The sequence below is a fragment of the Physeter macrocephalus genome, chromosome 4 (genome assembly GCF_002837175.3).
Source record: "Physeter macrocephalus isolate SW-GA chromosome 4, ASM283717v5, whole genome shotgun sequence".
Classification (NCBI taxonomy): domain Eukaryota; kingdom Metazoa; phylum Chordata; class Mammalia; order Artiodactyla; family Physeteridae; genus Physeter; species Physeter macrocephalus.
Genome location: NC_041217.1, coordinates 144630044 through 144656259, shown reverse-complemented (window position 1 = coordinate 144656259; position 26216 = coordinate 144630044). Strand labels below are relative to the sequence as shown.

The window sequence follows — 26216 nt, the reverse complement described above, 5'->3', positions numbered from 1 at the left end:
TTTTGGTACATGACTCTTTTTGAATTATGGTTTTCTCAGGGTATATGCCCAGTAGTGGGATTGCTGGGTTGTATGGTAGCTCTATTTTTAGTTTTTTTAAGGAACCTCCATACTGGTTTCCATAGTGGCTGTATCAATTTACATTCCCACCAACAGTGCAAGAGTGTTCCCTTTCCTCCACACCCTCTCCAGCATTTATTGTTTGTAGATTTTTTGATGATGGCCATTCTGACCCGTGTGAGGTGATACCTCATTGTAGTTTCAATCTGCATTTCTCTAATATTGATGTCGAGCATCTTTTCAAGTGCCTCTTGGCCATCTGTATGTCTTCTTTGGAGATGTCTATTTAGGTCTTCTGCCCATTTTTTGATTGCGTTATTTGTCTTTTTGATATTGAGCTGCATGAGCTGTTTGTATATTAAGGAGATTAATCCCTTGTCAGTTGCTTCATTTGCAAATATTTTCTCCCATTCTGAGGGTTGTCTTTTCATCTTGTTTATGGTTTCCTTTGCTGTGCAAAAGCCTTTAAGTTTCATTAAGTCCCATTTGTTTATTTTTGTTTTTATTTCCCTTCCTCTAGGAGGTGGGTCGAAGGGATCTTGCTGTGATTCATGTCATAGAGTGTTCTGCCTGTGTTTTCTTCTAAGAGTTTTATAGTGTTTGGCCTTACATTTAGGTCTTTAATCCATGTTGAGTTTATCTTTGTGTATGGTGTTATTGCACAGAGATCTCTTGCATTCCTATACACTAATGATGAAAAATCTGAAAGAGAAATTAAGGAAACACTCCCACTTGCCATTGCAACCAAAAGAATAAAATAAGTAGGAATAAACATACCTAAGGAGACAAAAGACCTGTATGCAGAAAACTATAAGACACTGATGAAAGAAATTAAAGATGATACAAACAGATAGAGAATATACCATGTTCTTGGATTGGAAAAATCAACATTGTGAAAATGACTATACTACCCAAAGCAATCTACATAGTCAATGCAATCCCTATCAAACTACCAATGACAGTTTTCACAGAATTAGAAGAAAAAATTGCACAATTTGTATGGAAACACAAAAGACCCCGAATAGCCAAAGCAGTCTTGAGAAAGAAAAACAGAGCTGGCAGAATCAGGCTCTTGAACTTCAGACTATACTACAAAGCTACAGTAATCAAGACAGTATGGTACTGACACAAAAACAGAAATGTAGATCAATGGAACAGGATAGAAAGCTCAGAGATAAACCTACACACATATGGTCAACTTATCTTTGATAAAGGAGGCAAGAATATACAATGGAGAAAGGACAGCCTCTTCAATAAGTGGTACTGGGAAAACTGGACAGCTACATGTAAAAGAATAAAATTAAAACCTTACTTTTGAGTGGATGAATACTGGATAAAGTCTCCTTTCTGCTTCCCTGCATCTTTAACCTGTGCCTTTGGATGCAAAGTTATTGATTGGGTTGTTTTCCTTAGTGGCAGAAACTAGGCATGAGAAGCATAAATCTGTACTGTAGGAATCATGGACTTGTCTTTGCCTTTGTTTAATCTCAAAGGGTGGAATGTTTCTCCACATTGGAGAGGTAATGAGGGTCTGGCTCCAGGCCAGATTCCCATGTGTGATTCCTTATGTCCGATCATAGGAGATTACAAAGGCTTTGCGTAGCAGGCCCCATGTGGGAAATCTGTCTTCCCCACACCAGACTTGGTGCACAGTCAATGCCTTGCCCTTTCTGGAGGAAGCTGCAGTCAAGGACTAGGTCTCCGTCCCCCAGCAGCCATGCTCATATGCATACCTGAATTCCCAGCCCAGGTAACTCCTTTTGGAGGCCTTGTTATTGGGGTCCTCAGCTGAGATGCTTTTTAGTCCCCTCTTCTGAGACCTTCTTTTATTGGGAGATGGTGTCTTGACTAAAAGCTTCTTCTCCACTCTGACTCAGTATTTTTCCATTCTAGCCCTTCTCTGTCTCTCCTCCCCATCCGCTCTCCCCTGGGTCCATAAAATGGCAGGAGCCTTTTGTTCAGTGTTCTTTATAGTGAGACACAATTTCCCCCACCTGTGCTGCATGTCACCTGACCCTTACCCAGTGCTGTTCTATGGGGGAAATGGTACTGTAAGGAGCCACCACAGCTTTCCTTTTTTGGCCTCTTATTCACCCACAATAAGGGGATAAAAGCTTGACTGTTACTTTTAGTTTTGCTCACTGTCCTAATTGGCCACGTCAACATCTAGCAGCTCTCAACAGGTAGTACAGAGAAAGCCAAGAGTCAATGGATGCAAAGATGAAAAAACAAGTACCCATTTTTGTGGTTCTAGGTTATAGGCCTTTTTTTTTTGGTTTAAGTAAAAATAATTTCTCTGTATTGTCCATAATAACTTATCATGGATTTGCATTGTATTCGGGGGAAAAAGTCTGCTAGTAATTAAGAGTACATGTTTTCGTAACCTTGAATACATTTTTTAATGGAACGTTTTAGGATTGTAGATTACTGGTGGAACACAAGAATTAAAATTTTTCTTCCCGTGTGACTAATTCTACATTTCCTTCCATTTTCATAAGAAGATTATATCTGCACAATAAAGCAAGGACTTTCATCGTTGGGCATTAGTTAGGGGATTTCAAATTAGTTAGGGGATTTCATTAGTTCACATGCCTTACTGTGAACATAGGCTCATAAATGTTCCTATCCAGCCTTTGTGGACATCTACAAGTTTCCATAATATTAAATTATTATTATTAACTATGATATTAAATTTTTAATTCTGCCTTTGAGATCAAAATAGAAGAAAACATCTAAACCTCACAAAGAGCTCAGTATTGAATGTTTCTGAATGAAACACTTGGGCCTTCCAATTTTACTTGAGAGAACTATCACAGGTGTGAAGTCAGAAATGAGACTGTCACTGGAGTTAGAGGCAATAATACTGCACTTGTAGAAACCCTGGAGGCTCAAGGCAGCTACAGTCAGAAAACCCTTATAAGGCATAAGTCTTCCTCTTTTCCCTGCCTCCTCCCTCCCTCCCTCCCTTCCTCCTTTTCTTTCTTTCTTCCTTCCTTCCTTCCTTCCTTCTTTCCTTCTGTCCCTCCTTCCTTTCTTTCCTTCTTTCTTTCTCTCTTCCTTTCCTTTTTTAGGAAGGAACTATATTGTGTACATTTCTTTCAGTGATATCAGCTGATACCTCTGTGAGATTTTGAGAGAACAGGTAGAGACAGTGAGAGGCAGTAGAGGTAGATGTTTCAAGAGATATAGAAGCAGAGAGGAAGAGATAGACAGATTTCACTGGGGTAGACTGACCAGTTCTGGTCTTCTCTCCCTCTGATTACCTCCCTGATGTGTGTGTATGTGCAGGTATATGCATGCATGTGTGTGCATGTGATATTTATTGAGTGTTTACCTGGCACAATGTTAGACGTTTTACATCAAAATTCCTAAACTTCACAATCTCATAATTATCTTCTGCATTTCGTGGAGGAAATAAAAGTAGATCGGAAGGGATAAGCCATTAACCCAAGGTCACTCAGCATGGTTAAGTCAGGATAAAAACCCAACTCTCTGGATTCAAAAACTATGTTCTTTTCATTAAGCAACCTAACCTTTCTTCTCTAGCCTGAGTAAAACCTTGTCTCAAAATCACCTTATTTTTTCTCTTTTTTTTTTTTTTTTTTTTTTTTTTTAATAAACAGGGTACTCCCCTCACTTCTATTTTCTTTCCTCCATAATCATATTTAGTTGAATTTAGAGTTATCCTGAGAATATTATCATCCTGGCTTGGGCAGCTTCATTACATGTGTAGTTTCATTACATGTGCCAAAGATATCATGTTAGAAAAGTACACATCTGACAAGAAAATCTCTAGTGTATTATTCTCACATCAAATCCACCAAGAGCGTTGCACATTAACAGATCAAGAGAAAATCTACAGGTCTTTGTTTCTTTCCCCAGTTATTAAGGCACAAAGACTGGAAAGGTCCCTTTTGTAGAAACCCCAGGAGCCTCAAAAGGCTACAATCTGAGATTGTATCTGGAGATCAGTTGGAAGAAAGATGCCTTCTGAGTTACCACACTTCCCATTCCATTTACCTCTGAATCTAAAGTAAATAAAGGAAATGACCATGGTGATAAAGACCATCAGAACACACAGGATCAGAGTCATATCTTCCAACTACATGACATCCAACTGGAAATGTGGATCTGAAATGGGGACTGGAAAGAGATGCAAGAATTAAAAGGGTCACAGAGGGAAAGGAGAACTGAATTACAGACCAATAAATTTACTTTTCACATTCCTATTGCTCCATAGCTCTGGCCTTATGTGAGGGTGAAGGAGAAGTAGGCTGGGTTATGTGGATGATCCTGGAGATGAGTACATTTGGCCTAAGTCTGGAAGAAGGCTGCAAAGAGGCATATACCCATTCTTCCACCCAAGCATCATGACACTTGCTCTGGTTGGCCAGAGTCTGAAGGAAAGATAGACACATTATACCTTTATCTTCTTTATGTGGTGCTGTAGGCCCTCAAGAATTTTAGACTTCTTGAGGAGTACGGTGAAATAGAATAGTCTAAGATGAACAGAATCTCTGAGATGAAAGAGATCTTACAATTCTCAAAAGTCATCCTCTTATCTGGAGCAGAAGTCTTCTGTAAAGTATGTTTTCTGGGTGATTATAAAAGTGGAAAACACCCCTAACTCATAATATTGATTAATATGTCTTGTGATGGGAGCACCATTGCCAAAAGTTAGGGTATCTGTTTCATTACGGGACAGCTATGTCTATTAAAAATTACTTTCTTATATCAACCCTAGTTTGTTTCACTGACATGATTGTTCACTGATTCATACTACCTTGTAGAGAAAGACATCCAAGATGGTAAAGATGAGGAAGCCGAAGTCAGGAGTCTTAAATCCGTGTCCTTGAAATAACAGTTGAAATAATTGATAATATTCTTGTTGGAGAAGCGAAAACTCAGAAGTCACCAAGGTTGTTGCCCACATGATATATTCCATATGGTCTTAGACTGTACAAATGAAGGGTAAAGTGTTCACCTAATTAACATCTACTTTCCCCTATAATTTGATATAAATTCTCTGCCCTTAACTAGATCAGAGATTCCTTTTATAAGGATAATAGCATAAATTTTTAAAAATAGCAAAATTTCCCTGCGAATGTGTGCATAAGGTCAGAGAGTGGAGAGTCTGTAAGTCTCTCTCTTGGTCACATACCTCTATTTTTCTCACATTAAAATTTAGGAGAACTTCAAACCTCTTCTCATAAGGGATAGAAAATAATTTAAAACAAAATTGAAAGAAAAACTCGGAAGTAAGATAGTACAAAGATGCTAAGAGTATTTAATCAGAGGATTGTGTGTGTGTGTGTGTGTGTGTGTGTTTAAATCTAAGCTGAGTTTTTAATTTTCTTTCCTTCCTACATGGCTGGGAAGCGTGGCTTCTAAGCATGGCTAGAGCTGTCCACGCTTATAAGGAAAGTTAAGATGATGGTGGGGTGTGAGTGAAGAAAGACATGCCATAAGCTTAGGAGAAAAGGGGAGAAGGATGATGGCAAACACATGTAGCAGATGAGACACCAGAGAGGGAATTGAGACAGAATCCCTAGTTTATGCTAATAGTAATGATAATAACAATAATATCCTACATTAGTGTTGTTTGTACTATGTGCGAAGCCAGGCCAAATGACTTTGATATATTGACTAATTTAACCTAAAATAACCTTATGAAGTAGGCATTATCATCAGTATTTTAAGGATGAGGAAACTGCAGTTCAGAGACTTTAAATAACTTTCCCAAGTTCACACAGGTAATAGTATTACCAAGAAGTCTGACTCTAGTCTGGCACTGATTCTTGGAAATAAATGGTATACATCTCTTCCAGATTGAGTGTCTTCTGCATCTCTTGCAGAATTAAAATGTACAATGCTTGTGGAATTTCCTGGCAATTCATATTTGTTAAGTGAATTGAAAAGAGATTTCTGAATTGATAAACCTCAAGAAGGAAAATCAGTCCAGAAAGACACAGCAAACAGAAAGTTGCCAAATAGGGAAGAAGGCTGCTAAATGAGATAGTGGTAGAGGAAGCAGCACCTTCAGGGGAAAGTCCATTTTAGGTAAAGAGAAGAAAGTTCAGTAGCAATTATAAAAGAGGTTAGTGGATGGGTGTTACCTGCGTAATTACCAGGAGTTGTGAGCAGTGTGGGTGGAAGCCTCTATGATCAATGACTCAGTTTTAGATCCTCAAGGTAGAGCAAGCAAAAATAAAATTTTAATTCCCAGATTCATTCTTAAGGATTCCGGGTCTGCTTCAACAATGACAGTGAACTGCAGCTTATTCTTGGGGCTTTCAGTTATAGCCAATGGAAGCCTCACAGATCACTAAATGCCCGGGCTATATTTCCCTGTAATGATAAATTCCTTTTCACAAGGCTGCTATGACTAAATATCTATTTCTTTTTTACTTTATTTTTAGTCTTTTCATAGAGGAACAGTACACTGCAGTTGTTGAAACAGAGGGCTAAGGAGTCTAAGTGCCTGGTTGGGGTCCTGGCACCACCATCACTTAACGGTGTGAATAGCTATTCAACTTCTTAGTGTACCAGATTTTATCACAGATAAAATCTAATTCACTGAAAATTAAATATATTAATCTTATAAAATGCATACTGTACATAATAAATATTTAATATATACTAGCTATTGTCATAGCATCTTGCTCCTTTCCTCCAGCACTGATGGATACGGCATTTAGTCTGCTAACATGGTTAATAAGCAAGACTCAGGTATGGACTTTCTTAGAGTAAAATATAAAAGCACTTTCAGTCTGGTCTGGTTTAGGGTATTTTGTCTTTATTTCATAGGAGAAAATTAATAAATAAAATCCTCTGACTTGTTCAGCACTACTTTGTGACTTCCGCATTGTGATTTTTGGCTATAGCTACAGCTCCAGCTATAATGAAAAAAAATTACCTTACCTTGCTGATCATTGACATGTATACCCCAAAAGTTTAAGATATACTGAATTATTATCTCCTCTAAGATTAACGTACAGGAAGAATTAGCATATTTTATTATGTGACATGATGGCTGGATTTTTGACAAAAATATAGTAATTACACTGAAAGAAATATATTTTTTTGCTATGGAGGAGAAGCATCAGCAGTTTGTATCATTAAGCCCATAAATTCTGGAGGCTGGAATCCAAACTCAATGACATGAAATCCAAAAATTTATTGTTCATGTAATTCAAACAAATATTTGAGGTACAAGAAGCCCAGGCTTTCTGATAAATAGCCTGTTACTCTTCTTCAGCTAAATGTTTTGCCAGCTACTAAACACTTGGGAAAGGAGATACTTTCATGAAGTTCTCATCTTTCTGGTCCCACATACCTCTTTTTTTGTGATGCAAATAGATAATGAGGAAGACAGTTACACATATTGAAGTCAAGAGTACCGGTATGCCCACTGACCAAGGAGGTATCACATTGCAGGAGCAATCTGAGGGAAAAAAGAGATAATCATCAGTTATTGGTGTGGAGACACTTTGCACTGGGGGAAATGCACCAAGAAAGCAAGATTTATATTTTAATGCCATCCCTTTGTATTTATTTAGAATAGGACCAAGGGAAAAAAATATGGCTAAGGCTTAGGACTAGAGGATCCCAAGGATCTAAAGACTTAGGTCTAAAGCTGTTTGTCACTGGGACAATAAGCAGAGCTGTTTCTAGGATGGGACCAGTTTTGGGCTGAGCCTAAACAGAACCAGAGAAAAGAAACTTATCTTTCTTTTTCTCTATCTAGTCCATCAATCAACGTGCCTCGTTTGGAGGATGAGACAAAGTTATGCACTAGTCCTTGTATTGTCTAGGTTCAAAATAGGCCAGAGTAGGATAGGTCTGGAGACGTCTGAACTGCCTAAGAGATCATAAGAGCTCTGGAAGTAAGAATTTCATCAATGGAAGGGTGGTTAGACAGCATTTTGTTTAAATCTTATTTAGCACATGTCGTAGTGTCACTTGGCTATATAGTCTTTCCATGAAAATAGTCTATGAGGGGGGTGCTTACTACCACAGGTCATGCCCAGTCCTCTGCTGGAGAGTATTATGCACTCTCTGCTGGAGAGTATTATGCACAGTCTAACTTAGTGTTTAAAATATGGGATACAAAGACTCATGAGCATCATGGTGGCATAAGATAGCCCTCATTTTTATCTCCCCATCAACAACAAAAATGTGGCATCCATGCATAAACAGAAGTACCTCTATAGGATTTGTGGGACACAGCACCATACACCAAGGGACCCGGGAGGAGTCTTGCTCACCTGTGTGTCAGGGAATAAGCAGACAGTATTTGGTACCTGCTCTGGAACATACAAGAGACTGTGAACTGTGGCTCCTCTCAGCTGTGCTCCTGGAGAACATGCAGAACATTGACCTACCAAAGAGAGAGTCTTTGTGGAAGTCCAGGTTTTCAGGCAGAAAGATACCTCAGAAGAATGTAGTCTTGAAAGATAGAGCTATACCAGAAAGGATCTGTGCATTTGAAGCTTTTAAAATTGAGCACACCCTGAAATCAAACAGCTATTTTATTGTGTCTTACAATTTTCCCCCAAATCCTCCAAGTCCATTTCCCCCAATACAACATAGTTGAGATGGATGAAAACTTTCTCCCTAGGAAGGGTAGGCCACCTGGTGTAACTCTCCCTGCATGTTCTATTTTCCTGATGCTGTGGACTATTAAGTGACCTCTGCTCAGCTGTTTCTGCCCTGTGTAATTAGCACTTTATTTCCTGCCCCTGATGGGGTCATTGGACCATTTAAGAAGTCAAGGAAGAAATATGTGTAAACTGTGTTACATGTTAAATGCTAAATGTTAAAAAGATCTCCCAGTTTGTTGGGAAAGCTATCACCATACGGGAAAAAAAAAAGGATTTCAATTTGACTGAGGTACAAGAAAGCCCAGGCTTTCAGATAAACAGCATTGTCAGAAGCTCCATGGCTAAAGAATATCTAGGACCAAGGAATGATGAAGGGCGTATGTCTAACATTTGTCCCGAGAGTTTAGAACTTCCTGAAGTAGATGGGCTTGGGAATCAAGGGTCAGGCAGCTTTAGCTCTCCCATCCCCACTTTATATCTCCTGCCCTTCAAACCCACTTACCTTGTAATCTGTAATATAAATCGACACTGGGCACCATGGTAAATGTCAGCAGCAAAACCAGAATATGACCAGAATCAGTATCCAAATTGTATTCCATGGAAACAGTTTATCGGAAACAGATTCATCCAAAGCATTCAAGACCCCATGACAGTGGGATATTAGACCTAAGCCAGTTTGGGGAGGTAGTTATAATTGGGTGAGTGAAAAGTGACAAAGGGTCTGGAGAGGGACTGAGCCAAGTGTGATTAGTTTGAGACTGGAGCAAAGGTGAATGAAGGCTGCTCACCCCAATTCTTCCCACCCATTCTGTCTCATGTTCTCCCTAAGGCAGAGCTGGTTTATTCCTATGTTCTCCTTAAGGCAGAGCTGGGTTCTTCCTACTAAGCCTCAGACCAACTCAGTCCTTCATTCCTTTTGTCTAAGCAACCAATATATGTGCAGTTCTGAATTCTCCAGTGTATTCACTGGGTCTGGCATTATTCTTCTTGAATACATTGAGACATACGTTTACATAAGCTTTCCTCCTTTCCTATTCGTGTGAACAAGCATCGGCTTTGGTTTGCTGATCTGCACATACTGGGCATAGACACCTATCATTGTGTTTGGGAATCTGATGTCTTTCTGCCCAGAGAAATAAACACAAAAATGTTCTAAAAGTAGTAAACTGCTAAACCTGTTGGGGACTTATTCCTATTATAATAATCTTGAATTGGGATACCCCTCTCAGCATCGGTCCAACATTAATTTCACAGACATATACAAATACTAATACATGTACATTTACTTAGCAGTTTCCAAGGCACTCATTTTATTTTATTTCAGTCATTCAAGTATTGATTATTTATTGCTTACCTACTATGTGCCATGCTATATTTGAAGAAACTGGGGTATATTACAACAAAGACCTCTATCTTCATGTTTTAGAAAGGGAGATAGATAAGTGACAATAAACATAATAAATAAGTTACATAGCAGGTTAAAAGGTGATACTACTATATAAAAAAGCAAAATTAAAAGAGGGTAAGGTGATAGGAAATGCCAGGGGGAGGGGGTGGTAAAGGTTACATTTTTTCAAGTTGGTTTGTCAAAGTGGTCCTTACTTACAAGGTGAGACTTGAGTATAGATTTGAAGGAGATAGGTAATTTATTGGAATTATGGCATTCTGGGAAAAGGGAACAACAGGAACAAAGACCCCAGGCAGGAGAAGTTCTGTCACAGTTGGGGAACAGCAAGGAGTTCTGTGTGACTAGACTAGAGGAGACACAGAGAATATTAGGGGATGAGGTCAGATAGGTAACGGGGGCAGAGATAGTGCAGGACATGGTGGGGCATTTTACTTTGAATAAAATGGGGAACAATTACAGGGTCTTGAACAGAGGGTGACATATATTTCATGTTTTAAATGGATCCTCCTATATACCATGTCCTCCTATATACCAGAGTGGATAAGAAAAGTAGTAGGGAGAACATTTCAGTTGCTATTGCCAATGTTCAGACCATGGGTGATGGTATCTCAGACTTGGAGGGCAGCAAAGGTGGTAAGAAGTGGTGAGACTCTGGGTATATTTTAAAGGTAAAGCTAGTATTATCTCTCGACACGTGTGATGTAGAATATAAGAGAAAGATGGGAGTCAAGGATGATTTCAAGGATTTTTTTCTGAGAAAATAAAAAGAAGTGTGACTGGGAAGGCAGTAAATCACACAAGTTGACAGATGATTAAGAGTTTAGTTTTTGATCTGTTTGATTCAGAATATTTACTAGACTCCCACACTGAGATGTTGAGTTTAGAGATGAGACTAGAGTTTGGGAGAGAGGTCTGGGTAGAAGATATCATTCGAGGAATTCTTATCATATTGATTTTACATAAAGCCATGAGATAGAATTAAGTCAAAATAGAGAAAAAAGACTCAAAGACTATGCCCTGGGAAACTCATATACCAAGAAGGTGGAGTGAAAAAGATGAAGTAGCAGAAGAGAATAAGAAAGAAGACAAGCAAGATGGGGAACAAAGCCAAGAGAATATAATATCCTAAAAACCAAGTGAAGAAAATGTATTAATTTTTCTCTTTAGTTTATAAATTTGATGACAATGGCCATCATTTGAAGAACAAACACACAGATCTCACCTGATAGGACAATGTTTATTCCTTCCTCTTGACCAGTTACAGGTTTTGAAGGTAGCAAGTGACATTCCCATAGGAACTCCATCTTACAAGAAGGGCCATCTTCAGGTTGAACGACTTGTCAGTATCCTGTGAGTGAAATTTTGATGAAGGTAGAATGATCTCTCCTCTGCTGTCTCTCCATTCCATTTGAGGTTGTGGGAACCAACCTCTTGAATTACACTCCACTAAAAGACCTTTGGTATTAGGAGGATACACAAGAATCTGCATTTCCAGGCTTGTAGCTGGTTGGAAAGAAAGGGGAAAACAATATTTAGGTGAAGGGATGGGGAAACATAAGAGAGAAAGAAAAGCCCCCTTCTTCTACTTTAAACATATGCCCTTAGGTATACTGATAGTCAAGCACTGTGGGGCTCTGATTGCTTCTACAAGCTAATCAAAAGGGAAAAAGGCTAAGCCAGACTGAAGGGTTATGATATCTAAATTAACAACCTGGTCCTAAAAAGTCAGGAGAGGAAATGCCTGTTTGTTTCATTTATTCACTTAGTCAAAAATATTTATTGATTATTTACTAAATCTAGGAGACTGGGCTAGGTCCATGGGCATAATGATGAAGAGAAACAATCAAGATCTCAGTCCTCATAGAATTTATAGTGTAACATTTTTTCTTGTATCTTCACCATTAGTCACATATGAGCTACCATAATTTATTAATAAGCAGTAAATAGCATAAAGGCAAGTTTGCAACTTTAATTGAAACTTTAATTTATGTGCTCTTTGAATAAAACAGGTAATGCACTACTATTATCAAAATAAAGCAGTAGATATCAGTTTAGAGAAAATAAACAAGTTTTTGAAAATTTTCAGGACATCGCTGGGGATGTTAAGAATTGCCTAATATGTGGGCAAAGAAAGAATGAGTAGAGATTTAAAGAGTTACTCTAGAGCAGATCTGTCTGATAAAAGTTTCTGCAATGATGGAAATATTCCATATCTGTGCTGTCCATTCAGTAGCTTTTTGCAACGTGAGACTTTAGCAACTAAGATGGTCAGTGATCCCTTCTTGGCCTTTTGGCTAAGATCAAGATGTGGTCAGTGAGACTAAAGAACTAAATTTTCAATTTTATTTAATTGTTTACTTTAAATTTTTCCTAATTTTAATTTAATTTAATTTAAATATAAATGTAAGTAGCCACATGTGGCTAGTGGCTATAGTATTGGATAGCTTAGCTCTAGGCAATACAGATGAGCATCACAATAGCTAATGAAAATGTTAAATGTGAATGGGCCTAGGACCCTACCTACCCTTGTGCCCTCACATTTGGAAGCCTTTCAGTTTACTTCAAGTCCTCCATCTTGCCACCATTTCTTTGTTATTCAGAAAACTAAGACTGAGGTGATATTGGAGGACACAGAAAATTATAGATGAAGGCTTTTTGAACTAGATTTAAGAACTAAGTAGTCAGCAAATTGAGTCAGGGAGAAATGGGAATAAGAATGATCATTAAGGAGACAGTTGTAAAGATTTAGGTGGTTTATAGAGTCTAGTTTTACTAAAGTGTTGTCAAAAATAATTGAAAAAAATAGTAACAAATCCTGAAAGGATTCTGTTGATACTTTAAAGATCTAACAGTACACATGGATGTGGGAAAACAGACGGTTCTTGCTGATAAAGGTAATATGTGCACAGACACAATTTGCATTCTTAATCCTACACTCTTCCCCATTTAAAGACTAAATGCATGAATTTGAACTTGCTAACCAAACCCTGTAATACGAAATGGTCAGAAACACTAAGAATATTCCTGATGCTCAGCCTCAGATGGATTGAGAATCGTGGATGCATAGAAGCCTCAGAGGGATCCATCCTTACCTGTGACCTTCACTTCTCTGATGGCCTCATCACAGAAATCACCATTTTTGAAGAAACAGTGGTACCACCCATCAGCAGCAGCATTCACATTAAGGATCCTGAGGGTCACCTTATCCTCTCCAGTGGCTTCTTTCAGGAGCTCTGTCCACTCCACATACTTGGAGATGGTTTCACCATACAAGTCTTTACCATTCTAGTACAGGTGAACAGGTTTTGTGTAGTGGTTCCAGAACCAGCGTATTTCCATGTGTTCTGCACTCTCTGGTGGGGACAGCTGGCTACTGAACTCAACTTTTCCACCCAGTGGAGCCAAGATTGGCCCCTGTATGCCATTCACTGTGAACTGCTCTGTGAAGGAAGACAGTAACCAAAAGGTGAGAGTATGAACCAGGAGTCACTGTGTATTTGATTCATATATGTACATGATGAGTTCCTAGCTTTCTAGGTATCAACGGGTTCTTAACATTCCTTCCAAATACCACCTATAGGACTGCCTTACCTTTTTAGTATATTTCCAGAGACTCCCCAAATTTCCCTTTTATTTGATTCTCTTTAAATAGGATTAAGATAGAAATTTCAAGAAAATAAAGAAGAGACCAGTTAAAAGAGGGATATTCCATCAGGCTCAGTCCTTAATAAAGATCTCTGCACTCACTAAGTGCCTAATCAAATAATGTAGACTGACTGGTTTGCACAGGCAAATAAAGTCTTCTCTAAAAAATATGTGTGATCATTACTCTTGCCTTTTCTCTTAACCTCTGGCCAACCACCAACCATTTTTATTTCGACTGAAAAAATCCACACTGACCCTGACATCTGATAGATTTCTCTTTTCATCCCTTTAAAACTCAAAAATTTATTTCTGGGTAGGGCTTTTTTATTTTTATTTTTTAAAATTTTATTGGACTATAGTTGATTTATGATTTTGTATTAGTTTCAGGTGTACAGCAAAGTGAATCAGTTATACATATACTTGTATCCACTCTTTTTTAGATTCTTTTCTCATATAGGTCATTATAGAGTATTGAGTAGAGTTCCCTGTGCTATACAGTAGGTCCTTGTTAGTTATCTATTTTATATATAGCAATGTGTATATGTCAATCCCAATCTCCCAATTTATCCCTAATTCCTCTTTCCCCCCGGTAACCATAAGTTTGTTTTCTACATCTGTGACTCTATTTCTGTTTTGTAAATAAGTTCACTGGTACCATTTTTTTAGATTCCATATATAAGCGACATCATAGGATATTTGTCTTTCTGTCTGACTTACTTCACTCAGTATGACAATCTCCAGGTCCATCCAAGTTGCTGATAAATGCATTATTTCATTATTTTTTATGGCTGAGTAATATTCCATTGTATATATGTACACATCTTTATTCACTCTTCTGTCGATAGACATTTAGGTTGCTTCCATGTCTTGGCTATTGTAAATAGTGGTGCCATGACCTTTGGGGTGCATGTATTTTTTCAAATTATGATTTTCTCTGGAGATATGCTCAGGAGTGGGACTGCTGGATCATATGGTAGTTCTATATTTAGTTTTTTAAGGAATCTCCATACTGTTCTCCATAATGGTTTTACCAATTTACCTTCCCACCAACAGTGTAGGAGGGTCCCGTTTTCTCCACACCCTCTCCAGCATTAATTGTTTGTAGATTTTTTGATGACACCCATTCTGACTTGTGTGAGGTGATACTCCATTATAATTTTGATTTACATTTCTCTAATGATTAGTGATTTTAAGCATCTTTTCATGTGTTTTTTGGCCATCTGTATGGGTAGGGCTTTTTTAGAAAAAGATGTTTTCTCTGTATCCCTTAAAGGATTATATTTCACTTTAAAATATTATGTAGGATCTCATTGTGGGAATTCTGCTCCATCTAGACTATGCTCTCTCACACTTTTGGTGGGGGATTGTAATCTATGGACTCAGAGAAAAATAAAAGTTTACTAAGTTATTAATTTATTTCTTCCAAATGAGTTTCTTAGATTTTTTCCCCCAGATTAGAAAGCCACATACCATACAACTCATTGAAGGAGAAAATATGACTTGGATGTATGGTAAACCTTTATGTAATAAGGAACAAAATATATTTCTTTATTCATGTAAACATTTTAAATTTATTTCTTTGTAATTATGTGGTATTACAGATTCGTACTGAAATACTTTAAAATACAGAATTATTTAAATGAGGAAAGTAAAAGTGTCCAAAATTTGCATGATAGAGGAATAGTGCTCACATTTGGACACACGTCATCCAATAACAGAGTAGGGAGGAAAGTAAAGACAAGTTCAGATACCACTAAGATTGCAATAATTGCTAAAACACATTGAGCACTTACAATGTGCATGGCAATATTCTAAGCATGAAAATTTTAAGTAAATGAAAAATGATATACCATGTTTGTAAATGGGAGGAATCATTTCTTTAAAAGTTTCAAATCTTTCTCCCCCGATAGATTATAATTTCAGGATAGTTCCAATATCCCAATAGTTTTTTTTCCCATAAATTGACAAATTGACACAAGTCAATGTTGATGTGCAAAGGCTGAAGAATTGCCAAGACACAACTGAGGGAGAGGGAGAGAGGGAGGATGCATAAGAATAAGGAATATGGAAGCAGAATGAACAAGGGGAAGAAGAAGAGAAAATATAATGGAGGCTGAATATATAAAAAATCTTTAATATAAATTGAACCTTTTTTTTCTAATTAGGATTGTTAATATAAGGTATTAAATCACAATTGTTTTAGCAGTGAAGTTTAGCAATTTGAAGATTAGTGTAATGTAGTAATTGTTAAATATTACTTTAAACAAGTTTTTGAATTTGGTTTAATAATATTTTATTTAATAGCTTTAATTTTACACCCATAGTGAAATTTATCTTTTTTAAGAATTCATTTGTCAGATTGTGATATCAGAATTATATAGTCAATGTGATATCATCTAAAATCTTTCCTACTTTTATTTATACTCTTGAGTTCCTCACAAAGCATGAAAACTGTAAAATTTTGAAAAGTGCAACAACAAATCTAGATTCTGAGTTGTTTTGGGATAGTTATTCAACAAGTATTTTTCCATTTTACAAACTCAAATGGACATTGACATTAAATGGTTTTCTATATTTTCCTGAGCAAAATTTGGTAAATATTGTTTTTTGTTCTTACGTAAAACTGTCCAATTTACTAACATTACCTCGTTTAATGAAACACTTTTTTACTGATCAGTCATGATTAATTTTTTGAGAATATATCAATTTTAAGCTTCCTTTGTTGAGGGTGAATTCTCTTATTTTTCCTGAAGACGCCTTAATTTTGTACTTTACCAGAATTGTAGCTCATCAGACTGTTTCCCTTAGAAATATGATATACGATTTCCATTGCTGCTGTTAAGAAAACTGCTACCACTCTGATAGCTGTTCCTTCATTGATAAACATTCTTTCTCTCAGACAGCTTTTAAGATTTATTGCACTTTAGTTGTAATGAATCTATGTATGAATTTATGTTTCTTTTTCTAGCTTAAGCTTGATAGTGCTTTTTGAATTGGATATTTCTCATCTTTCTTCAAGTATAGAAAATTCTCACCAAATAAATGTTTAATTTTATTACTTCTTTTATTCACTATATGCTCTTATAAAAGTTTTATGTTCCACACAAAACCTCTCAACTCTCTTGGATATTACCAGCAGATGTCTTAAACCACCAACGCCTGCTCCTAAGGGTGTCCCCATGTTAAAATATTTCATTTTTTGTTTTGCCTTTCTGATACAACTGGGCTACCACAGATGTTCTTTCAGTTTAGAGAGTCAGAAATTCTCAAAGTTGACATTTAGTTCCTGACTAGAATAAGGTGTGGGAATAGGACACATGTCAGACCCTCACATTTTTGTCCCCGCACCACTCATTGAGGGGAGGATGCAGACAGAGTTGAAACTCTAGGACTCTGTTTCCCCCACGTTAAGTCCTTCTTGTCTCTCCCAATCCCTCCTGTTATATCACCACTTGAAAAAGACCACCAAATAAATTTAGGTTTTCTCATCCTTGAGGACAGAAGAGTCTCAGTACCAATGTGTCAACTAATTAATTGATTGATTAATCAATTAACATATAAAATATTAAAAATTATTTTGTATGTGGAAAGGAATACTATTTTGGTGTAAACTGTTTAATCCCCTTTTTATGATATGTTTGTATAATAATATTTGAAAATAATTTGAGCTATTTGAACACTGCCAATGAAGTTAATTTATTTGCTTAAACAATTAAACTTTAATTATGGATCCAAAACACTGATTATTTTGAATGTGTTTTAACTGCATTATGTAACAAATAAAATAGAGTGATTACAAGCTAATTACCACAGTTACCTTTATATTTATTATAAAATAATAACGATAATTTCATCATTATTTTCTACTCATTTTTTTTTTTTTTTTTTTTTTTTTGGTATGCGGGCCTCCCTCTGCTGTGGCCTCTCCCGTTGCGGAGCACAGGCTCCGGACGCGCAGGCCCAGCGGCCACGGCTCACGGGCCCAGCCGCTCCGCGGCATGTGGGATCCTCCCAGACCGGGGCGCGAACCCGGCTCCCCTGCATTGGCAGGCGGACGCGCAACCACTGCGCCACCTGGGAAGCCCCTCTACTCATTTTTATATCTAGCTGGATATATAATTTGATACATTTTAAGGTTACATAATACATATTTTCATAAATATTCAGGTTTATAACAATCTTACAGGAAACAAAGAAAAAAGTAACAAATTATTCTCAAAGATATAATGGAAAATATTAGAGCATTTTCTATTAAGAACAACTGTAAAGCAAGGGTAACTCAGTGTGGAAATTTGAGGTCATCAAATAAAAATATCTTTGAACTATTTCATAAAACAAAACATGTTTTGTTTGTTTTGTTTCTATAGACTTTTATAGAAAAAAAATTTTTTAAAAAAGGTACTGAGCATGGAATAGTTGTACGAGGTAGAAAAATGTATAAATATTATCATTTTTGAAAAATCTGAATTTGGCTCATGAGAAGAGAGCTCAATGAAACAGTTTATAATTTCAAATACATAGAGGAATTTAGTTTATGACAAAGATGAAATTTGGATCAGTACAGAAAGATAGATTATTTAATAAATGGAAGGACAACTGGGTATTTTTTGGAAAAAAAAGTTAGATTTCTGTCTAAATCCTTATAATAGAAATCATTTTGCATAGATTAATTTGTAAACAAAATAAATAGAAAAAGTCGCTGTATAACTTGGAACATGGCCTATAAAACTCTTTCTAAGCAAACACACCAGCTGGAAACCATGAATAGAAGAAATATTGAATTATGCAATAGAAAAATAAGTAAATAAATTGAATTATAAAGGTCAATAAAAGTATAACAGATCAAGCATTAATTCATTAAATTAAATTTTTAATTCATTAAAATAAAAAAAGTCTGCTCTGGAAAAGCTTTTTTTTAATCTGTAAAAGCTTTTGTTATGAGAAAGGAAAGATAAGTTACAGGCTGAGAAAAAAATATTTGCAAAAGATATATCAGATAAAGGATTTGTATCCAAAATACAGGAGTCCCCCCCTTATCTGCAAGGGATACATTCCAGGAACCCAGTGGATTCCTGAGTCCACAGATAGTACTGAACCCTATATATACTATGTTTTCTCCTATACATATGTACCTATGATAGGGTTTAATTTATAAATTAGCCACAGTAAGGGAACGTCCAAATTGCCAACATTTTTACTTTTGTGCTTTGGGGTCATTACTAAGTAAAATAAGGGTTACTTGAACACAAGCACTGAGATACTGTGACAGTCGTTCTGATAACCAAGATGTCTACCAAGTAATTAAGGAGTGGGATACCCTGGATGAAGGAATGATTCACATCCTGGGCGGGACAGAGCAGGACAGCATGAGAGTTCATCAACCTACTCAGAATGGCTCCCAATTTAAAACTTATGAATTATTTCTGGAATTTTCCATTTAATTTTTTCAGACAATGGTTGATCTTGGGTAACTGACACTGCAGAAAGCAAAACCATGGATGGGGATGGGGACTACTAAATACAAAGTCTCTCAGAACTTAACAATAAAAAAACGCCGATATAAAAATGGATAGAACATCTGAACAGACACTTCACCACAGAAGATATATGGATGGCAAACAAACACAGGAAAAGGAGCTCAACATCATGTGTCATTAGGAATTGCAAATTAAAGCAATGAGATATTATCAAAAACCTATTAGAATGGCTGAATTTCAAAGCACTGACAACATCAAATGCTGACAAGGATATGGAGCAAAAGAAACTCTCATTCATTGCTGGTGAGAAGGTGAAATGATACAGCCACATAGGAAAACAGTTTGGCAGTTTCTTACAAAGCTAAATATGTGCTTACTATATGTTCTAGTAATCAGGCTTCTAGGTATAACACAAATGAGTTGAAAACTACATCCACACAAAAACCTGAACATAAATGTTCCCAGCATCTTTATTCATAATTGCCCCCAGATTGGAAGCAACCAATATGTCCTGTGGTACATTTAGACAATGGAATATTATTCAGTGATAAAAAGAAATGAGCCATCAAGCCACGACAGTACATGCAGGAATGTTAAATGCATATTGCTAAGTAAAGAGGCCAGTCTGAAAAGGTTATGTACTATATGATCCCAATTATATGACATTCTGGAAAAGGCAAAATTATGGAAACAGTGAAAAGAGCAGTGGTTGCTAGGGGTTTAAGAAGAGGGAGGGAGGAATACGTGGAGCATAGCATATTTTTAAAGTGGTAAAGTGGTTCTGTGTGATTCAGAAATGGTAGAAACATGGCATTATGCATGTATTAATGTAGTAAATTTGAGGATTTCAGGGCTGATCAAGGAAAAAGATATGACCACGAGGTGGTGGTAGCACACAAGAAGCCTTTATTTGAGCAGCACTTTGACAGGGTTTCGCAGGTGGCAGTCCCCACAGTATGAGACCATTTGGAGGCACAGGGAACACCATGCAGAAGGGGAGGAGGGCAAGGGAATTCCCAGGGGAGAGATGGGTTGGAGAGAGGGCTTATATGTCTAGTAATGTCACTTCACAGAACAGTGAAGAGTTGAGGGCTCTGCAGGGCAGCAGTGGCTTGGGGTCTCTGTAGCTACAGAGTTTATCTTACCTATGGCTAGCAGATGTTGTGTGCAGTTTCACAGGACACACAAAGCAGACAGGCATTACATAGCTAAAAGTATGCTTATCAGGGATATATTTAAAACAATTGGATGTGTAAAAATTTGAGTTTGGCACTGGCAGGCTTTTGAGCTAATGGGTCTCAGCCTGATTTAAAGAAGTAAGTAACACAGGGCCAATATACAGAGGCTACTTGTTCTCATTTATATAACAAGTTGTTAAAACCCAGAGAACTTTACAACACAAAGTGTGAACTCTAATGTAAACTTTATTTAATAATAATTTATCAATATTGGTTCATCAGTTGTAATAAATATAACACACTATGGCAGATGTTAGTAGTAGGGGAACCTTTGGAGGGGCTGGGTGAGGAAGGGAGAATGGGGTTGGTTATATGGAAACTCTATGTACTTGCTGCACATTTTTTCTGTAAATCTAAAACTGCTCTAGAAAATAAAGTAGTAAAATTTAAAAAGTCAATGAAGATAAAAAGGAGGAAAAAATAAAGGGAGACTTGGGAAATTTCATAATTTACAAAATAAAATAAAAAGTCAAAAAAACCCTCTGGATGCTCAAAATATAATTAATATGTCAACAGACTGAATTATAAACTGGTCAGAAACATGTGGAATAGGTATAAGAGATTAAAATTCCTAAAAATTTAAGAGTTCTTAAAAAGCAATGAGGGAGGGACTTGTCTGACAGTGCAGTGGTTAAGACTCTGCACTTCAAATGCAGGAGCCATGGGTTCAATCCCCGGTCAGGGAACTAAGATACCATGTGCTGCATGGCGTGGCCCAAAAAAGTTAAAAAGTAAAAGGTGATTCTTTCATAATTAAAAAAAAAAAGCAATGAGGGAAAAACCAACAGTACAAAGGAGACATGGAGTAAAGACCTACACAGGCAGTTCAGAGAAAAGAAATACAAAATTCCTCTGAAAAATGCTCAGTCTTGTTAATAAAAAGGGTAAAATACAATCACTATGAGAATTTATTTTTCATCTGTAAGTTTGAAAAAGGTAAAAAACTCTGATACCTGTAATATCTGAGATAGTGATACCATCTGTTGTTGGAAATGTAGATTAACAACTATTTCAGAATGATATTTTCAATATATAATAAAATGGTACATAATCTTTGAGGAGCAGTTCTATTCACTGGAATATTTCCTACCTATGTACTCACAGGCATGCTCAAAACATGTGTGCAAGGATTGGTGGCAGCATTATTTTATTAGCCAAAGACTGGATACCACCTAAATGTGCATCGCTAAGATTTCTGTCATTTAATAAGCAGCTTTTGTTAGAAACATTAAAATCTTATATTCCATTTGTTGTCTCAGGCTTTCTTTTACCTATCTCTAAATACGTTATCTTTATTTCTTCTCTGCATACATCCCTTTACAAATGCGAATTTTCATCACCTGTCAAGCTTCCACTAGCCCATCCCATTCTTCCTCATCTGACACCTTACTTTACTGATAACTCACATGGATTCCAGTATGGATCTGAAGCTTAGACCACTTCCTCACGGTATAAGTGGTACGTAAATCATGTCTCCTAAATATGAATATTGGTTCTCAAGGGCAAGTATTAAGTCTTCTTTATTTGTTTCTTCTCCCTGGAACCTAACACAAATCTGGTACATGATAAAGAAGACTTGCTGATTAGAGATAATTAATTTTTCCTAACCATTAACTGGATCTGATACCGCAATGAGGTATCACCTCACACCAGTCAGAATGACCATCATCAAAATATCTAGAAAAAATAAATGCTGGAGAGGGTGTGAAGAAAATGGAACCCTCTTACACTGCTGGTGGGAATGTAAATTGATACAGCCACTATGGAGAACAGTACGGAGGTTCCTTAAAAAACTAAAAATAGAACTACCATATAACCCAGCAATCCCACTACTGGGCATATACCCTGAGAAAACCATAATTCAAAGAGATACATGTACCACAATGTTCATTGCAGCACTGTTTACAATAGCCAGGTCATAGAAGCAACCTAAGTGTCCATCGACAGATGAATGGATAAAGAAGATGTGGCACATATATACAATGGAATATTAGCCATAAAAAGAGATGAAATTGAGTTATTTGTAGTGAGGTGGGTGGACCTCGAGTCTGTCATACAGACTGAAGTAAGTCAGAAAGAGAAAAACAAATACCGTATGCTAACGCATATATATGGATTGTAGTGGGGTGGATGGACCTAGAGTCTGTCATACAGACTGAAGTAAGTCAGAAAGAGACAAACAGATCCCGTATGCTAACGCATATATATGGAATTTAAAAAAGCGGAACTGATGAACCTAGTGGCAGGGCAGGAATAAAGACGCAGACGTAGAGAACGGACTTGAGGGCACCGGGGGGAAGGGGAAGCTATGATGAAGTGAGAGAGTGGCATGGACATATATACACTACCAAATGTAAAATGGATGGCTGGTGGGAAGCAGCCACATAGCACAGGGAGATCAGCTCAGTGCTTTGTGACCACCTAGAGGGGTGGGATAGGGAGGGTGGGAAGGAGGGAGATGCAAGAGGGAAGAGATATGGGAACATATGTATAACTGATTCACTTTGTTGTAAAGCAGAAACTAACACAACATAGTAAAGCATTTATACTCCAATAAAGATGTGGGGAAAAAAAAGAAATGAGGCCAGTTTAGGAACAGTGATAACAGGAGCAAGAAGTTGCAGAAATCATTTATCTCTACATCTTTTTTCTGCAACAATGAATTGTCAAATAGTGTTGCCAGATAAAACGTAAGATTCCCAGTTACATTTTAATATCAAATAAACAGTGATAGTTTTTTAGTATACATATTTTCCATGCAACATATGGCATCCTGTAATTTTTATTTACTAAATCTGGCAACCCTACTCTTAAGAATGGCCATTATAATCACCAAGTCCAGCCATTGGCTTCTTCTCCATTAAAGGATTGCTTCCTCTCAGGCGAGATGTCATTTGTCTTCTGGTTTGTAAATTCCATCAGGTGAGCTGCTTCCCCAGGGAAAGTGGCTGCAGGTTTTGGGAAAAGGTTCTAATCTCCAAGGTCCCAGTAGTCTAAGCATATGCCACAGTTAGTTACATTTAGCTACAAACGAAAGTTTTTTTTTTTTTTTTTTTTTTTTTGTGGTATGCGGGCCTCCCTCTGCTGTGGCCTCTCCCGTTGCGGAGCACAGGCTCCGGACGGGCAGGCTCAGCGGCCATGGCCCACGGGCCCAGCCGCTCCGCGGCATGTGGGATCCTCCCAGACCGGGGCGCGAACCCGGTTCCCCTGCATTGGCAGGCGGACGCGCAACCACTGCGCCACCTGGGAAGCCCCAAACGAAAGTTTAAAGACAGAGATTTACCTTTTTCTTTTTCTGGAGAGATGAACCAAGTGGCCATTTTAGAAGGAGATCTGACTTTCTTTCCCTTAGTTGGCACAATCCCTCTGAATTTTCTGCTCCTGGAGAACTCACAATTAGAGACAGATTTGTAGACCTATACGGCCAGTAAAAGCAAGGGAAGAATGAAATGGTCTTAGCTAATCATGAAAGCTTTTTGTCAGGTCTATCAATGGCTTGGCTTTTGACTCAGCACACAAATGTGATAGTCACCTTTTTCTCCCTCAAAAAAAAAAGGGTTGCTAGGTGCTAGGGTTATGGTGAAGTGAACAGCCAGGTGAATGGTTATAATAATGTGAAAATGCCATGCTGTGCACCTGGTATACAGATACCTGGAAATAGGAATGAACCACAACAGCCAGGGGGTTGAATTCAGGGCAGTTTGGCTGGTGGTCACTCATGATGACCCCAGCTGTTCACCCTTTGCACTGACAGTAGGGCTGTTCTGAAGGGATTAACCCTTTGGCTTGGACAAGGGGAAGCCAGGGGGTGGATGATCATGAATAAGTCCTTGTGGAGTCAGGATAGGTAGAAAGATATTTGGATTTACCTTTAAGAGCCTGAGGCAGTCCTCACTGTCTTCTATATTCTGACTTAGAATGGGTTGACCTCCCTTGGCAATCAGGGAGCTGATGCCCTAGCTTGGGTACATGACCTAGCAACTGACCTTCCAGTAGATACAGCAGATTGGGTGCATAGAAAGAGCAGACACCACAGTGCCCAGGTGGGATGGCATATTGCCAAGCATGCTGGATTGCCCTTGACATACAGTGACTTGCTTAATGTAGTAATTTTATATCCTGTATGTTTTAGATAATACCCAAGGCAACTGCCAAAGGAGTCTGGGGTCTTCCACCAGAGTTCCCAGCTGGTGAGGGATTGGCAAATTGATTATATTGGCCCCCGCCCTCCACATGAGGGTTCTAAATATGCCCTGGTTTGTGTGGACTCTGCATTTGGCCTAACCCAAGCTTTTCTCTGTCCCCATGCAAGCTGGGCTGCCACCATTAGAAAAGCTGAGTACCATGTACAGATACTCTCACTGAATAGACAGTGATCAAAGGTCATGTTATATAAGACTAGGCAAAAGTACATGACATTGAATGTAGGTTCCACCTCCCCTAAAATATACAAACAGTAGGGTTAGTGGAAAGGAAAAAATGGAATATTTAAGCAGCAGATTAAATTACAGACGGGTAAAACCACCTCAGCCAGGTGCACTGAAGTACCGTCTCAGGCTTTAATACATTTGAATGGTCAACCAGGAGGACCTGTTGCCCCATATGCCAGACTGGGGATGACTGCCAAGACACTCAATGCTGTAAACTTATGGAAGTCACAGGAAATAGTCATTGTCCTGACTCACCATGGATCAAAATGTTATGCTACTGAGAACACCAAGCTCCATCACGCTTCTGAGAAACATTGTCTACTGGAATTTGCAGAGATGTCCCACTGGGATGGGAAAGTTACTTTGCACCCCTGGCTGAGGTGACTATATATATATATTCTTGTACATGCCTTTTGGTTTTGGTGGACGAGATCACTAATATCTGTCAGATACCTAGAAATTGATTACTGACTCATATGGTATACATATGTTCACTTTGAATAGATATTACCAAATAGTTTTTCAAATTGTAGCAATTTACACAAACAATCCTACTAGCAAAATCCTATAATTTACAACAACATGGATGATCCTGAGGGCACTATACTAAGTGAAATAAATCAGATACAGAAAGACAAAAACTGTATTATCTCACTTCTATGTGGAAACTAAAAAAATCAAACTCATAAAAGTAGAGGGTAGAATGGTCATTGCCAGGGGCCACCAGTGTGGGGGAAGTGGAGCCATGTTGGTTAAAGGGTACAAAGGTTCAGAAATGCAGGATAAATAAGTTCTGGAACTCTAATGTACAGCATGTTGAGTACAGCTAATGATACTGTATTGTACATTTGACCTTTGCTAAGAGAGTTGATCTTAAGTGCTCTCAACACACACACACACACACACACACACACACACACACAATGAAATGCTACTAAGCCATAAAAAAGAATGAAATAATGCCATTTGCAGCAACATGGATGGATCTAGAGATGTCATACTAAGTGAAGTGAGTCAGAGAAAGACAAATACCATATAATATCACTTATATGTGGAACATTAAAAAAATGATACAAATGAACTTATTTACAAAACAGAAATAGACTCACAGACATAGAAAACAAACTTATGGTTACCAAAGGGGAAAGGCGAGGGGACAGATATATTAGGAATTTGGAATTAACAGATATACACTACTATATATAAAATAGATAAACAACAAGGACCTATTGTATAGCACAGGGAACTATATTCAATATCTTGTAATAATGTATAACAGAAAAGAATCTGAAGAAGAATATCTATCTATCTGAATCACTTTGCTGTTCGCCTGATCATTGTAAATCAGCAATACT

The 26216-nt window shown here is 37.6% G+C and overlaps 1 protein-coding gene across 1 annotated transcript in view; it reads right to left on the bottom strand.

Annotated features, from left to right (window-relative positions):
- LOC102983876 (putative selection and upkeep of intraepithelial T-cells protein 1 homolog) overlaps positions 1-13530 on the bottom strand; it is a gene marked incomplete at its 5' end in the record, with an annotated part of 47022 nt that extends 33492 nt beyond the window's left edge. Inside the window, 7 exon segments of the mRNA XM_007122723.2 lie at positions 4081-4203; positions 7397-7504; positions 9166-9237; positions 9240-9281; positions 11300-11338; positions 11341-11574; positions 13164-13530. Of these exon segments, the coding sequence (XP_007122785.2) occupies positions 4081-4203; positions 7397-7504; positions 9166-9237; positions 9240-9281; positions 11300-11338; positions 11341-11574; positions 13164-13530 (985 nt within the window).
- Positions 13531-26216: the final 12686 nt, after the last annotated feature.